Source organism: Nothobranchius furzeri, chromosome 3, assembly GCF_043380555.1.
Source record: "Nothobranchius furzeri strain GRZ-AD chromosome 3, NfurGRZ-RIMD1, whole genome shotgun sequence".
NCBI lineage: Eukaryota > Metazoa > Chordata > Actinopteri > Cyprinodontiformes > Nothobranchiidae > Nothobranchius > Nothobranchius furzeri.
In genome coordinates this window covers 86500760-86518145 of record NC_091743.1, presented here as the reverse complement: position 1 = coordinate 86518145, position 17386 = coordinate 86500760, and the positions used below count along the sequence as shown (strand labels likewise).

General features: G+C 46.9%; 2 protein-coding genes across 6 annotated transcripts in view; one reads left to right on the top strand and one right to left on the bottom strand.

Annotated features, from left to right (window-relative positions):
• The first annotated feature begins 34 nt into the window (after positions 1–34).
• si:dkey-6n21.13 (P2Y purinoceptor 3) lies at positions 35–4989 on the top strand. Its single transcript, XM_015958079.3, has 2 exons — positions 35–204; positions 3302–4989. Exon 2 carries the CDS (start codon positions 3439–3441, stop codon positions 4849–4851), a length of 1413 nt encoding a protein of 470 aa, XP_015813565.3. The 5' UTR covers positions 35–204; positions 3302–3438; the 3' UTR covers positions 4852–4989.
• Positions 4990–8854: 3865 nt separating this feature from the next.
• The window catches only part of ache (acetylcholinesterase (Yt blood group)), a 57202-nt gene continuing 48670 nt past the window's right edge, over positions 8855–17386 (bottom strand). For all 5 annotated transcript variants that reach the window (XM_070549664.1, XM_070549665.1, XM_054734252.2 and 2 more), the window contains 2 exons: positions 11584–11753; positions 8855–9125 (listed from right to left, as the gene is read on the bottom strand). In XM_070549664.1, coding sequence (XP_070405765.1) covers positions 9004–9125; positions 11584–11753 — 292 coding nt within the window. In that variant the 3' untranslated portion in view covers positions 8855–9003. The remainder of the gene's footprint in view (positions 9126–11583; positions 11754–17386) is intronic.

The window sequence follows — 17386 nt, the reverse complement described above, 5'->3', positions numbered from 1 at the left end:
GGACTGGGTCGCCATGGAAACGGCTCAGACTGCCCATGAGGTGAAGCCAAAGTGTCCAACAGACTGAATGATCCGGCTGCTGTTTGCTGACTGTGTGAATGAGCGGTGGAGCTGATGATCGGCTCTCTCAAGCTTCAGGAATTCTGTTCTGGCCCGGAGTTCTCGAACCAGGACTTGTTTGGAGTCGAGTCGTCTCTGGCGCTGGTAAGTCGTGTTTTTCACAGCAGATTGTAGTGATGCAGGTATTTATGAGTCTGGCGGAGAGCCCAGTCGGCCATTTTAGTTTCAGAATATTCACCAAAGCAGTAAAAAGAGCTGGTTTCTAATTTTGAGTGAAGTTGTTTAGTTGAGCAGAAACCAATGCATAAATCAAGCTGTGTGTGTGTGTGTGTGTGTGTGTGTGTGTGTGTGTGTGTGTGTGTGTGTGTGTGTGCGCTTCAGTGGGTTGGTTTAACCTGAATCCCTCTGTAGAGACATGTATCACCTGTAGGTCAACAGGGTCTGCGGGATTCAGTGAAACTGGATCAACATGTGGGAGGTCTACCCCAGAAGACAGGGACTTGATTTGCTCTTAACATCTAAGAACAAGGTGAACCGTTGGGTGGTCATCTAGTCAGACGCAGATCTGATGAAGGGAGCTGGCTTCCTCATCTGAGTGAAGAGACGTTGACCGTGGTAGCAGGGGCGGTTCTAGGCCAAATTTTCCAGGGGGCCACAGTGGGGCCAGTGTTTTTTCATGGGGACGCAAGAAAAAAAGGGAAAAATTAGGGCAATATCAAAATTATTTTTTGTTGTCGCCATATGACTAATTTTGTGCTTGTGCACAATTTTGCCAAAGGAAATTCATTGATGTCAGGAAAATAAACTGTATTGCTTACCTTCGTCTCTTGAGCCCTTTTCAGACAGACATTCTGGAACATTTGCGGACAATTCAATCCGGTTTTTAACCGGAACTGTAGTTTTCAGACACACCACTTTTGTACCGGAACTTGTCCTTTCGGCTGCGTTCACACAGCAGGGAAAAGTTCCAGATGTCTGACGGCGGCGGGGGGTGGGGTGGGGTGTAGGATCGGACTTATGTTAAGAAGAAGAAGAAGAAAATATCATTTCTATAGCGCCTCTCAAGATAAAAATCACGAGGCGCTTAAGCATAACTCTGCGCACACGAAGACGCATAAGAGACCTGGATGATGAAGCTCAATGGTTAAAGGAATCACTGAAGCGGTGTGAAGCGCTCCGTTGCGCGTCTAGACGGTACCGTAGGAGGCGAGCTGCCGTGGTTCGCCGCATGCTACAGCAGCGGGCTATCTAGGTGCGCACAGCGTCCCCCGGTCCCCTCCTCCTCCCCCTCCCCCTTGTCCGGAACTTTACCTCACCAGTCTGAAGCAGCCACCCTGTCCGTAACAAGTCCGGACCGGTTACTAGGGGCTTCGTCCGGTAAAATTCCGGAGCACGTTATCCGGATGTTTGTATTCAGACACAAAGGTCTGACGGACAGAGTCCGGAACATTTCCGTTTTTCATGGCCTGTCTGAAGGGGGCTTTAGCGTTTTTCCGTTAGTCATCCTCAAGAATTTTTCTGGTCCCATTTAAACTATTTTTAATCTTTTATTAAAAAATCCACCGGGAAAACAATTCTGCCCACAGAGTGTGCTGCGCTCTAAAGGCTCCGTGTGAAACGCTGCAGCGCATTAGTTCCCGTCTCCGAGGCAGTGCGGGAAAAAAAAATCCAATCTCTTCAGCACAGGGACCATAACGGGCCAGGGCTGGTTCTAGAGGGGCCCAGGCCCCTGTGGGCCCCTGTTTAAAACCGCCAATGCTTGGTAGCTCTCACCCACAGCTGTGAGATGTTTCTCCTGAATGAAGAAGGTCAGGAATCAGACGGTTTGAATGAATGAATGAATGAATAGATTAATAATCATACAGAGGGTGAATAGGATGAATAAAATGAAAAAGTGAGTTTTTAAAAAACAAAACTGCACAAAATGTTTAGCATGAATGCACTGATGTGCTGCCAGACTAGAGTTGTATGGGATGAAGCAGCAGTTTTCCTTCGTGGAGGATTTCATCTGCCGCTGAAGGAGCTGTCCAGGGCCTCCACAGTAGGTGAGAGGGTTTCCTTCATCCAGCAGCTCCAGGAGGCTTAGGGCAGGATTCACTCCGTCCCTCAGCTGGAGAACGCCAAGTTAGCTGGAAACCAGTGGAGAGGAACATTAGACCTGCTGTCAGAGGTAGAACGTGCCTCTGTGGGTGGCTGATTTAACACACTGCTGACCCGAGACCTGCCTGCAGTTCTACCTGCATCATTACTCAGAGGACCCCAAACCAAGGTTTAGGAGAAAGGATGGAGACTTTGGCCTAAAAATAGTAACACTGTTTTCACTGGAAGGGACTCTCAGCCTCTATCGCTACATTTATAAACCATTGTTGTGTTCGCTGATGAGCTGTAGCCGCCATCTTGGATGAGGTTCAACCAGGTCCTGGGTTTCACCAAGAGTTTAGGAGAAATGTTACACACACACACACACACACACACACACGCACACGCACACACACACACAGCTAGTGATATTTGCTCTATGGGTCTGAACCCAGGCCTGCACCTGAGGAGGTGTGGTTACTGATTGCTGACTTAATGAAGTGAAAAGGGACTGAATCAGCAGGAAGTCAAACAAACACCAGGATCAGCAGCAGGAGCAGGTCAGACGGGTCAAAGACAGACAGATATTTGTCCCTGTTGGCTGGAACTAGTAATTATTTCCGTAAAAGGTTAAACAGAATTGATGACCATGGATGTTGAGGAGAGTGATCCCTATACCCAGAACACACTGTGCCCCCCTTTTGATAATGGGGGCCACCAACCCAGCCTGCCCCTCAACAGGCTCCACCCCTGATGTCCACGCCAGCCAAGACAGCCCTACAACATCCATGAGGTACCCGGGATGAGCTTAATCAACACTGAAGACGTAGATGTTGGACTGCCTCAGAGATTTCTGTGCCAGTTTGATGGAACCAACCCTAGGCCCCCCCCCCCCCCCCCAGCTCCAGCTCTGCCCAGGAAAAAATAGGAATACGTTTCACTGGAATTTAGGAGTTCCTCAAAGTATTTTTCCACCATCCATGCCCAGGTGACTTTTGCAGCTCCTTACACTTTAAACAGTAGGAGCAAGTTGATGACCCCCCCCCCCCCCCCCCTCCGGATGGTTAGTCAGAATTCCTCCGGTGCATGTACCCCTGGTGCAATATGCCTTCCTGCAGATTAAACAGCGTCTCTAGCAATAACCCTGTGTGTTTGTTTCCAGGTGAAAGCATCAATGGACAATGTCGACTGAAGTCGAGGCAACATTGGTGAAGGTGGCAGAACCTAATCCTGCTGGAACCCCATAAGCTGCTGCCCTGTTCAGGCTCGCCTGTGGTGGAAACAACTCCAAGCCTCAGCATGCTGTTCAAACGCAGAAATCCTCCAAATGTTACAGGAGCCATACTCCATCACACTCTTAGCTCCTTTACCCCCTCCTCTTCTCCTCCAACGTCCTCCTGCAACATTGATGAGTCCTACAAGTACATCTTCCTCCCACTCTGTTACTCGTTTACGTTCATTTTTAGCATCACCCTGAACGCTGTGGTTCTGTACCGCTCCTTCCGGCAGACCAAGCGCTGGAACGCCTCCCTGATCTACATGGTCAACCTGGCTTCCACCGACTTCATGTATGGCCTGTCCTTGCCCTTTCTTGTGGCCAGTTACATAATGCGTGATCGCTGGGTTTTTGGGGACTTCATGTGCCGCCTGGTCCGCTTTCTTTTCTACTTCAACCTCTACTGCTCCATCTTCTTCCTCACTTGCATCTCAGTCCACAGATATCTTGGTATCTGCCACCCCATGAAAGTAATCACCTTGGAGACCAAGAAAGCTGTCAAGTGCACCTGTGTCCTGGTCTGGATTGTGGTGTTTGCTTTGACCTGCCCTATTTTTCGGTTTGCTCAGACCGGTCATGTTACCAGGTTAGCAGGCCTGAGGAGCAACAGAAGCCCAACTGCTGAGAACACAAGCCATGACATAGCCTCAGGAAGCAGCAATGGCAGCTACAGGGATTTGGGACAGCTCAGTGAGGAGTACCAGAACTGTTGGGATGATGCCATTGATAAGGAATTTTTGGATTATGTACCATATGGAATTACACTGCATTTATTGGGCTTTTTTATACCCTTCTCCATAATTGGTTGGTGTTACTCTCATGTCGTTCTGACCATATTTAGGACTTTGCATTCCCAACCATCATCCCGCGCAGGTCAAAGAAATGCAGGCAATGAGGAATTGAAGACAAGAGGCAGGAATGTCTCAGTCCTAACTGGAAGGGGAAGTAATGGACTGTTGAGGACGGTGGGGAAGGATGAAGAGACATCTGTGTTCTTTGGTGCTCGCTCTCCATATGCCAGTCGCAGGCGGAAATCCATTAAGACCATCATCACAATCACCCTGCTCTTTGCCCTGTGTTTCTTTCCCTTCCACGTGACAAGAACCATCTTCCTTCTGTTGAAAGTGACCAAGAGAGTCCCCTGCCAGACCATAATGACGGTGTCAATGTGTTACAAAATTACAAGGCCCTTGGCTTCATTCAACGCATGGCTTAACGCTCTTCTGTACTTCCTGACCAAAGACAAAGTGGGAGCCCGCTGCTGCCAAGTCGTGAACACCCCCTCCCAACAGCACGATGGGGTCCTGATGCCCCTGAGGATGATGGGTAAAGCAGAAGATCCAAGCGGGGGAGGCGTCGAGGACCAGATCAATCAGAAAGACAATCGGAGGTTTCACAACCCATCGAAACCGAAGGTTACCGACACAGCTGAATGACAAAACCAGAGCTCTTATTTGGAATCTCGGTGACGGGGTCGTATGGATAAGCGCTTGTTGTTGGGACCTCTGAGCTGTGACCGTTGCTGATGTTCCACAAAAGACATTCCAGGGAGATTTTTTTCACGAGTCTCAGGACCTCGCTGGATTTTTTGAACATGCGTGAAACATTCACGAGGCAAATTTCTTGTCAGTTTGTTAATGATGCACCTGGAGCTCTTCTGGAGCCCCGGTCAGTTAGAAAGTGAAGAACCATGAGTCTACTTTGGGAGGAGTTGGAGACAAATACACACAGAAGCTGATAAGTTGGTTTTGTTTAATGTCCCAAAGGTTTGTCACAAAGTGTTAGTCGTTCCACCCAAAACCAGTCCCCCATGGTTGCAGTCCAGTGAGATACTGGCTCTGGTCTGCTTGTTCTTCCTTGCTGGAGCGAATCCAGACTCTATCTCCATGGCTTACTAAACAAGAGCAAATAAATACAGCAGTGAAGTACACCAGCTATTAGAACCTTAACCTTTACCAGTGTAATGAATTAGATTATGTGTTATTTAATAAGCCATAAGGCGTAGGATTCCATAGGAAATATGAAATCCACCTTACAGATCTGTGAGTTATTTAAACCAGAAGATTGGATCTTTTTATTGCTGGGATTAGATAACCGCTTCGTATTCACTCAGAGACAACAGAAGAGAGAGTCAAGCTTAAAAGTTAAGAATTTTATTACTAACAAATTAAACTAGACTGACTTTAAAACTAAATGTATGGTGTCTTGTTCCACTAGCCTATCTCAGAACATCCTGGTACCTGATGTAGACCTTTGCCACCTTAACTGTCTTGCTCACATTTCACCACGGTCATTGTTGGTTTGAAGCGGAACTGAATCCCGTCCGTTCCAGCGTCAGAGGGAAGTAGCAGTTTACCAACCTCCAGCCGGGTAAATCCCTGGGAATGTGAAAGATGACTCTGAAGGGCGACACATGTCCCCACTAGCATGGAGACATCATCAGTCACCACAGACATAACTAATGTGTGTCCAAATGATGATTTAGTGTAGTGAAATGTGAGAGTTGCACACAGACTCAGTAAAGACAAGGTGGACGGATGCAGCAGGTCGTCTTTATTGCTGTTGCATCACAGCGACACACGATGGAGCTACAGAAGCCTTCAGTGGAGACGAGAACAAACACCACGCAGGCAGAGGACCGACACAAACACAAGAAAAACTCTTTATGGCACTTCAGTTTCTACTAGAGTCATATTGCTTTAAAACACGACTTATCAATCCTCACCGCTGTTCATTAAACTATAGCTTCACCGCAATTAAATATCAAATATATTATTTAACTGGTATATTCACGTTATTGCCAACATCAAACATAGCTAACATCAGATATATGTGTTATTGATAGATTATTCTGTTCAACAGTACAAACGTTTCAGAAAATAACAGTCCGAGTTTGGCGAGAGTATCTGAGGAGAGCGAGCTTCCAGACATGCACAGGGATTTACGGGCGGTGCCGAAGCAGGGTTTCTATTGGATGAGCTGGATAACTGCCAATCACACATGCATCTCTTCTCTACGACACACAAGCTGCAGCCCTGTTCAGATCCATGTTTTACACACACACACACACACACACACACACACACACACACACACACACACACACACACACACACACACACACACACACACAGGAAGTAGGAAGCCTTTAACCCGGTCTTACTCATCACTGATCTGGTTGACTGATTCTGCTGCTGTCAGAATGAAGGACTCGTGGTCTGACCCGCCGGGTTCACGCCGACCTGGACTAAACCAGGCTGCTGCTGCCTGACTTGAACTTTATCAGAACGTATTTATTAAAACTAACGGGGTGTGAGGTCACTTTAACAACCCTGGTGGTGATGAAGCACACCTGTGTGTGATGTGTTTGGTTTCTATTTACTAGATCTTAGATCCAGTACTGAAGAGGTTGCTGTGGCCACCAGGGGGCGCTAAAATCCTTCCACTAGGAGTTCACAGAAATAATCAACCCAAACGGTCCTGGACCTGGTGGTGTGTGTGTGTGTGGGGTAGGGTTCTCTGCTCCAACACACCTGTAATTAATCAGCAGCTGATTAACAGGCTTTTGCAGAGCTTTGTGAGCTGCTGAACAGGTCATTCAGGCAGCGAGTCAGGTGTGTTGGAGCAGGGAAACAACTAAAACATGTTGGATAGTGGCTTGTTATCTCTGCTCTAAAGGGTGGTGTTTATAGGATTATTTTAAACGTGATATCAATAAAAATGGACTGACTACATTGATTGTTTGTTGCCTTGTGAACATTCATAGTTTACGTAACGGTTTCCTCTCTTTTTCATCTCTCCATCACATCTTTGCATCTCCTCTCCTCCCCTTCCTCCACTCCACATTTCTCTTCATTTTTCCATCAATCGTTAGTGCTGGCTGGCCAGAGGCTGAGGCAGCACTCTGTCGAATTATCCTGCTGCTGAATGAATTACTCTGCCTCCATTAGACTAACAAGAAACCAGGAGGACATAGGAGACGGGGGAGGGAGGGGGGAGGAGAAGGACAAGGATGGAAGAAGAGATAAACACAATGATGAGGGAAAGTCAGAGGAGTTGGAAGGAAGAAGGGATGAAGGCGGACTATAAAGGCAAAGGGGAGATGAGGTAGGAGAAGAGAAATTAAGGAGGAAAGAGAGACTGGACGGAAAAGACGACTGCTGGAGTGGAACAGAGAGGATTAAAGAGCAATGAAAGAGGTGGACAACAGAGGCTGCACAGGAGGGGATGGAGAAAGAGACATGCTTGAAATCAGGAGAACGGAGAGGAGAGAGAGGACGGAATAAAAGAGGTAGAACAATAAATACACGCTGAGGAGGGAGGGACAGACGAGGAAGGCAAATGAAGGGAATGGAATGAACAAAATGCTGCCTCACATCACACACGTTATTAACATGTAATAACATATAGCGCAGTATGGGGGCCAAAATTAAGACTACTGCCCAGCAGCAGGAGGATATATAAATTCTGAAGCAAACTACTGATCTGATTAATGATAAGCTGGCACCGGTAACTGAGAGGCTGGCGCTGCTTACTGAGGAATAGCACCTTTACTGTCGTCACTAATAGATATGCTAGGGACTAGCAGGCCTCGGCTGGTCACTGACTGGTTCACATACTCCCTCTGCTGTCTATTAGCATGGATAGGGTAACGTTAGCCTGGACGGGCTGGTGTTAGCATTGGAGAGGCTAGCCATTAGCGTGCCTAGGCATGCCACTAGCTGGATTTCCTACCCCCTTGACGGACCTTAAGCATGGATAGGCTGGCATTAGCACAGGAGAGGCTAGCCATTAGCATGTCTCGGAGAGTCACTATCAGCTAGTGGCCAGCCTAGGCACGCTAATGGTTAGCCTCTCCAATGCTATTGTCAGCCTATTCATGCTAATGGTCCGTCAAGGGGGTAGGAAATCCAGCTAGTGGCCAGCCTAGGCATGCTAATGTCTAGCCTCTCCAATGCTAACACCAGCCCGTCCAGGCTAACGCTACCCTATCCATGCTAATAGAGGGAGTGTGTGAACCAGTCAATGACCAGCCGAGGGCTGCTAGTCCCTAGCATATCTAGTAGTAACGCCGGTAAAGGTGCTATTCCTCAGTAAGCAGCGCCAGCCTCTCAGTTACCGGCGCCAGCTTATCATCAATCAGGTCGGTAGTTTGCTTCAGAATTTATATATCCTCCTGCTGCTGGACAGTAGTCTTAATTTTGGCCCCCATACCGCGCCATAATAACATGCATCCAAGGACACACACACACACACACACACACACACACACACACACACACACACACACACACACACACACACAGATCAGTGGCCCTATAAAGACATCCAGAACGAAAATAATGTGAGTCTAAAGAAAACCTGATATGTTTGAGTCCTCAGAAAACCGAACAACAAAACGAATCAACCAGCAGCACACACACACATGCACGCACACACTGGTGAAACCATAACATTTTAATAAATAATATAAATAATAAATAGAAATAAATAGGAGCAGTGCTGGAACGTGTGTGTTGAGTCAGACTTCATGGAGGGAAATGACCAGCAGATGTTGTCTCAGGACTCGGTTGCCTTTGCTCTGGATCTTAGAGGTCGGTGCAGCGCTCCTGCTTGCTGTAGTGGTCAAACTGACTCTTCCAGTGCATCATGTAGGAGGACCAGCGGTGGAACTCCACCTTCCACTGACGCTCCGCCTCGTCTATGTTACCTGAGTGACGGAGAACATGGAGAAACCGTGAGGGTCAGAAGACCGTCAGAATTACCCTGACCAAGGGCTGGGCGATATGACGATTTTAGACCGTTTTACGATCTACACATCTGACGGTCTGTCATTTTTGAGAGACAGTTTTATCACGATTCACAGCTCTGCTGTTGAATTTCTGCCTCTGAATGAAAAGGGAACTTACCTCAGGCGAATGACACGCCTTTGTTTGACCCTTAACCAATCAGAGTGAGTCATAGTAATATATTAGTGCCCCGCTTGTTTTCACCTGTGTGAGAACAAACATGGCTTCGCCGCGGCTGAGCGACAACGAGGTTTTCGTTCCGAAGAGGAACGCAGGGTTTCCTTAGCGCGCGGCGCTAACAACTTAGCGACGTGACATGTTTCGGAGAAAGCGTAAAAACACGTTGGACGCTTCTTCTGAAGCAGGAAAATAACACCTCTTCTTAAGCAGAGCACGACGTCGCCTCGGCTGCCGAGCCGGACTGAGCTCGGTTACTGGGCCGTTGGAGCTGCCCCGTGACTGCCTGATGGAAAACCAGCGGGTTTCATCAGACTCGTAGTTTCTTGTTTTTGTTAGGGACCCCCTGTATTTTACCGCTCCCTCCTGCAGTCTTCCCCTATTAACATTTAAAATGATTCTGTAAATTCGTGTATCAATAGAAACAATCTCTGCCTCTGCCAGCTGCAGTAAATGTAGTCTCCAAATAATAAGAGGTGCATTCATCTGTGTATCTCCTTTGATCTGCATTAGTGATATTTTCAGCACCAGAACAGTGAAGCAAAGAAAGATTCCTGAGTTTGTTAGTAATTTTATTTATTAGGTGCATCTAACCAGTTCTATTTTTCTCTGAAATGAGATCAAAGCAGTGCTTCTATGGGTTGTCTCCACCCTGCACTGGAAAATTTTACTTTATTTAGAGACTTGTTGCAGAAAATATTCAGAATGCACAGTTTTTTGCTACCACAAGAGATCTCTGGTCCAGCCGCACATCAGAGCCGTATTTGAGCTTAACTATCCACTACATGAGCAACTGGGAGCTACATAGTATTTTGAACAAGTTAATGTTTGCACAATACGTTTGCAATTGACATGTTTGCACTTTAAATATGTTTACGATTTTAATTTATGTTAAGTTACTTGAAAAACGAGAAAAACTGATTTTTGTAATTGTTTCTCTCAGGGCTTTTATCATCTCTGGTGTGAGTTTAAAATATAAGTGTGTTAGCACTGTGCTGATTATCCCTAATATGAATAAATGTTTATTTATTCAATGTTTCTCTTCTTTAATACGCAATTGAAGTTATGCTATTCATGGATAAAAAATCGTGATAAAATCGAAATCGTGATAAAATATTGGAAAAATCGTGATATTCTATTTTTGCCATATCGCCCAGCCCTACCCTGACCCCTCTGAGAGGTGAGAACATCATCATCTGACTGCTTCAACCAGTCAAAGACAGACCAGGTCTGGATTCATGTTAATGCCCCCCCCCACCCCCACCCCCCACCCACCCACCAGGGATTATGTTGGATTTTTCGAAATCCACAAAAGTGGTAGTCTTAACTACAGGTGAGACTGTTATATAACGTAGGCAATGTCTTTGTCTTTGCTAAGCCCCGCCCCCAAGTGTCCCACATCTGACTTGACTCTCAGCGTTAGCCAACTGCGTTGGACATCCTCTTATGTACGGATGTCAATCACAGAGTGTGTGTGAGCATCGGACGCACGAGTTAGGGACCTGTCTCACGGACAGCAGGCGGTGAGAATAATAACTGCTCTGTTGGCCGGCTACAGGCGCTCGCTCATGAACGAGGGTGTTGTTTGGGGACATGGGGGAAACGGCATAAGGTGTTATACACTTTTCTGACTCTAGATGGTGCCCTCAGATAAAAAAAAATCCTCATTTCTGGTTTAAATTGTATTTCGTTTATACATATTAGGAATAATTGGCCCTAAATGAGGGAACCAGCAGATTAAAGTCCAACTAGTCATCATCATACACTGGTGAAGTTCACCCATCCCCAGGAGGGGAGCAGCAGCTGCACTTAGGAACTATTTGGTGGTTTAGCCCCCTGATCCAACCCCTTAAATTTGAGTGACAAGCAGGGAAGCATTGGGTCCCATTTTTAAAGTCTTCGGTATGATTTGAGGAATTGGGATTTGAACCCTGATCTCCCAATCCCAGGGTAGACGCACTACCACCAGGCCCCTTAGAAGATTAGAAACTAGAATGAAGAATCAAGTCAATAACGACCCCCCACTCTGCAGATGGCTGAGATACGTTTAACTCCTCCACCTGGAGCGGAAGCTCATTCCCAAATCAGAGTGAGCTGTCCAACCTTTCCTGGTTAGGGAGGTGCTGATCGTCCGCCCAGCTGCTGGAGGTCCTGGCTAAAAGGCATCAAAGCAGTCCAGAGTAGTTTGGAGGTGGCGTGTACCTGTGATGTTGAGGAGGCGGGGCAGGAAGCGGTTCCAGAAGGCACACATCTGATTGCGTAAACCTTTGTGAATCTTAAGTGGATCAGTGTTCAGCCCCACATGCTTCTGCTCACTGGCGGTGAACACAGGCCAGCGCTTCCCTTTGTCTACCACCCAGTCATTAGGGTTTCTGGCAGGAAGCAGAGTGAGACAGAGGAAAGACACAAGAGACATCAGGATGTGCATGCGTCACGTGTTGTGCGTCTGCAGCTTTAGCTTCACCTGCTGGAGTTCAAAACACAACAAGAAATCTCACCAGCAGATAAACAGTTTGTTTGTTTCAGGAAGTCGAAAGTCATAAAACATCAGGACCTCTGACCGCAGCAAGAAGAAAACAACATCACATAAACATGGGTGGGATTAATGGGTCGTCAGAAACATCGAGACCAGGAGTATGTCCATCCTGAAGGTAGTGCCGGTCGATAGTGAGGCACCCCCCCACACACACTTACTAGTGGGACGAGTCTCAGATAAGCCATGTGACTCGCTAGACACACAGTTTTCCGCCCTCTCTGTTGTTGGAGCCCAACTTCGGCCGCCTGAGTGACTTGATTAGTTGGCCCAAAGTGGCCCAACCTGACTACAGCAGCTTAGTCAAACATAAAAAGTCTGTTTAAGGCCCAGACGAATTAAAGAACCATTTTAAAGATGCAGACTCAGAAGTGAAAGTCCTTTAATCCACTCACGTGACTTTCAAATGACCCAAATCAGGTGGAAAAGATCTAAGCTCATAAAATAACAAGCATGTCATTTACATTCATCCTGGGGTAGATACCTTCAAATGGTTTAGTTTTCATTTAAACAAGTTCCTCCATTCATCCATCCACCCACTCATCCATCCATCCACCCACCCACTCATCCATCCATCCATCCACCCACTCATCCATCCATCCATCCACCCACCCACTCATCCATCCATCCACCCACCCATCCACCCACTCATCTATCCACCCACCCACTCATCCATCCATCCACCCACCCACCCACTCATCTATCCACCCACCCACTCATCTATCCACCCACCCACTCATTCATCCATCCACCCACCCACCCACTCATCCATCCATCCATCCACCCACACACTCATCCATCCATCCACCCATCCACTCATCCATCCATCCACCCACCCACCCACTCATCCATCCATCCATCCATCCACCCACACACTCATCCATCCATCCACCCATCCACTCATCCATCCATCCACCCACCCACCCACTCATCCATCCATCCACCCATCCATTCACCCATCCACTCATCCATCCATCCACCCATCCATCCACCCACTCATCCATCCACCCACCCACACACATCCATCCACCCACCCACCCACTCATCCATCCATCCACCCATCCATCCACCCACCCACCCACTCATCCATCCATCCACCCATCCATCCACCCACCCACTCATCAATCCATCCACCCATCCATCCACCCACTCATCCATCCATCCACCCACCCACACACATCCACCCACCCACCCACCCACTCATCCATCCATCCACCCACCCACCCACTCATCCATCCACCCACCCACTCATCCATCCATCCACCCACTCATCCATCCATCCACCCACTCATTCATCCATCCACCCACCCACTCATCCATCCATCCACCCACCCACTCATCCATCCATCCATCCACCCACCCACTCATCCATCCATCCACCCACCCACTCATCCATCCATCCATCCACCCATCCATTCATCCATCCACCCACCCACTCATCCATCCATCCATCCACCCACTCATCCATCCATCCATCCATCCATCCACCCACCCACACACATCCATCCACCCACCCACCCACTCATCCATCCATCCACCCACCCACCCACTCATCCATCCACCCACCCACTCATCCATCCATCCACCCACCCACCCACTCATCCATCCATCCACCCACCCACTCATCCATCCACCCACCCACTCATCCATCCATCCACCCACTCATTCATCCATCCACCCACCCACTCATCCATCCATCCACCCACCCACTCATCCATCCATCCATCCATCCACCCATCCATCCATCCATCCACCCACCCACTCATCCATCCATCCATCCATCCATCCATCCACCCATCCATCCATCCATCCATCCACCCACACACACACACACTCATCCATCCATCCATCCACCCATCCACTCATCCATCCACCCACCCACCCACCCACTCATCCATCCATCCATCCATCCATCCACCCATCCACCCACTCATCCATCCATCCACCCACTCATCCATCCATCCATCCACCCACTCATCCATCCATCCACCCACTCATCCATCCATCCACTCATCCATCCACCCATCCATTCATCCATCCACCCACTCATCCATCCATCCGTCCATCCATCCATCCACCCACTCATCCATCCATCCATCCATCCATCCATCCATCCATCCATCCCCCATCCACTCATCCTCAGCCTGGCGAGGTCATCAACCTGCAGGAGTCAATGTGCTCTGCGCTTCTCCCAAGAACTCCCTCCCACCTGTGGCTACAGTGGCTGAGCGCCGTACATGGCTGCTCTTGCTGGGGAAACAGGACCCCCCCCCCCCCCCATCAGAGTATCTATGTTGTGTCGTCTGAAGTCTGTTGCTTATCTGCCTGAGGTGTTTTTTTTTTTTTTTTGCAGAGCAAAGCTGCCCTCCTGGTGGGAGAGTAGCTATGAAGTGCCTTTTTTCCCTCCTCCCGAATCAATTCCTCATGTAACCCTCTGATCTCTATTAAGGTAGCGTGACTCAGGGTTGCGAATGACCACAGTCACCAATTCTTGTCATGTGTCTTGCCCATGTATGTCTGATCTCTGAATTGTGTGTACTGAAACTCTAATTTCCCTCTGGGATTAATAAAGTATCTCTGAATTGAATTGAATGTCTTTTGGGATCCTAAGTGATCTCGGGCGCGTTATTTGGAATCGTAGGATGTCCAGGGATGATCCCGTCTTTCGCACCTCTGATTGGCTAGAAGGGCTCTACTACAATTGGCTACGCACCTCGTTTCAGGAAGTCCATTCACACTGCAGTTTACAGGTAGCGGGTTAGCATGAGCAGCGCCAAACTTTTAAACACACCAAGTTCGCAGTGTGGAAATATTTTACACTCGAAACGCCGAAAAGCAAAACAACAACGTGCAATGTTTACAAAGCTGTTGTTCCGAGAGGTGGAACCTCCGTCGCAACTTTCAACATGAATAATTTGATCAAACATTTGAAAAAACACCACCCGAGAGAGCATGAGTACTTTTTAACTAGGGGTGTTATTGGATAGTGGTGATTGGTATCTGGGCAATTTAGTTTATGACAGGGGTTGTTTCTTTGATTGTGTATATTGCACTAGTATCTAGTAACCCTGCCTAGAAATTTAATAAGTATTCATTTGAAACATAACAGTTGCATATATTTTTTTTTTCAGGATGGACATTTTGCTGTTTTCTGACCTCATCTCAAGTTACCTTTTGGGACATGGTGCTGTTGGGCTCTTAGTTGTAGGGATTTCTCAAGTACATATACTTGAGTGTGGAGAAGAGTTTATTATAGCCACATAAAATAAACCATAAGATAATAATAATCATAATGATATTAAAGCAAGTAGACCTCTAGTATCGGAATAATATCGGTATCTGCAGATATCTAAATTCAGGTATCGAAATCGGATCGGACGTGAAAAAACGTGGATCGGTGCATCCCTATTCGGTACGATGATATTGCAGCCCCCAGGAAGCGGAGCAAGTTTTCACTGCAGCAGTCCCAGTTTTGGAACGGGAGACAGCCTTGACGGGTGCAGACGTTTGAATTCCAGTCCGTCAGAGACAGATGAAAAACTGCAATTCAAATAACTGCACCCGTAGAGGCTCTCTCCCGTTCTCTTTATTCCTTGTAATCTGAGACTGCTACACATTTATCAGTTCATCCATCCATTCTCTTCTGCTTATCCAAGGTCGGGTCGCGTGGGCAGTAGCCTAAGCAGAGAAGTGTAGACTTCCCTCTCCCCAACCACCTGAGAAACACAGTCCCTCCAGGGTGTCCTTGGTCTTCCTTTTGGTGTTCTCCCAGTTGGACGTGCCCGGAAAACCTCACCAGGGAGACGTCCAGGCATCCTAACCAGATGCCCGAGACACCTCAACTGACTCCCGTCGATATGGAAAAGCAGTAGATCTACTCCAAGCCCCTCTCGGATGACCGAGCGAGAGCCCAGCCACCCTACGGAAAAAATAATAATTTCGGCTGCTTGTTTCCGCAATCTCATTCTTCAGTCACTACCTAAAAACTGTGACCATAGGTAGTAAGAACTTAGATCCATCAGTAAACTGAGAGGTTTCCCTTTCGGCTCAGCTCCCTCTTCACCATGAAAGACTGGTACAACACCCACATGTCTGCAGAGACATCACCAATCTGCATCGATCCTCTGATCCATCTTTCCCTCACTCGTAAACAAGAACTCGTAATACTTAAACTCCTCCACTTGAGGCAGGACCTCATCCCTGACTTTCAGAAGGCATTCTACCCTTTTACGATTCAAGACTGTTATGGAAATTTTATGTTTATTATTTCTTGATCATTGATTCAATTAACTGAATGTATTATGTATTACTCTATGCCTGAATATATTCCCATTTTGTTCAGATACACCCACACCTCCTCCGCTTGGCGTTTCCAGAACATGTTTGATTTTGGCCCTCTTTTATGTTGAATTTATTTCACAGTTTTCATTGGTTCACTCAATCCATCCACTCAATCCAAATGTGTTTCACACATTTTTCCTGTACCAGAATGTTTCATCTATCTTGTAATTTCTATTTTGTAATTTGTATTTTGTAATTTGAATTGCTTTTATTGTTGATTTATTCAATATATTTACCTACAACTGTACCATGTTCAGCGCTTTGGGCTTCCTGACAGGGTTGCGGAAGGCGCTTTATAAATAAAGCTTTGATTGATTGATTGACACATTCCTGTGGCCATTCACATACACCAGGGTATCTGCAGGTTTAAGGGTGCCAAATTTAAGACTTTTTAAGACCTTTTTAAGGCCACTTTGACCAAATTTAAGCTATTTTTTTTAATTAAATTTAAGCTATAATTTCCAGCTATTGCCTGGAACCGGTGCTAACCATGTCGCAAACGTGGGATTAGCCATCCGGTTACCATTAATGTTGCACTTCCCCATGGCGCAAGCTCCCTCTAGCTAATGTGCTCATCTAAAAATAGCCCCCTTTCACAACCAACCGAACGTGTACGGTTCCGTTTACGCCAATATCATAGACTAGAAATTCATGAAAATTTTATAGAAATAAAATAATTTTGTTTATTGGGTCTTTGGTCATTTAAGACCTTTGGAAACTGTATTTAAGGATTATTTGTCATTGTTAAGGATTTTTAAGGCCTTAAATTTGGAAAAGCAAATTTAAGACTTTTTAAGGACCTGCAGATACCCTGATACACACACGTTCATTTTTACACACACACACCTTCTGTTCTTTTCTTATCTCATGTTATAAATAAACCCTGAGAGCTGAAGCTCGGGGCAGTCGCTCCCAGCTTTTGCCCCTCATTACAATTTGGAGACTTGTCTGGTTTATTTGTCTATTTTTCTCTTGGCTGCAGGTACTGGGTTGTTGATAAATTCCCTAACAAAGACCATGGTCTCAGATTTAGAGGAGCTGATTCTCATCCCAGCTGCTTCACACTCGGTTGAAAACCACTTCAGTGAGAGCTGGAGATCATATTCTGATGAAGCCAACAGGACCACACCA

Coding starts and splice junctions, on each gene's coding strand:
- si:dkey-6n21.13 (XM_015958079.3), top strand. CDS start 3,439: ATGCTGTTCAAACGCAGAAATCCTCCAAATGTTACAGGAGCCATACTC.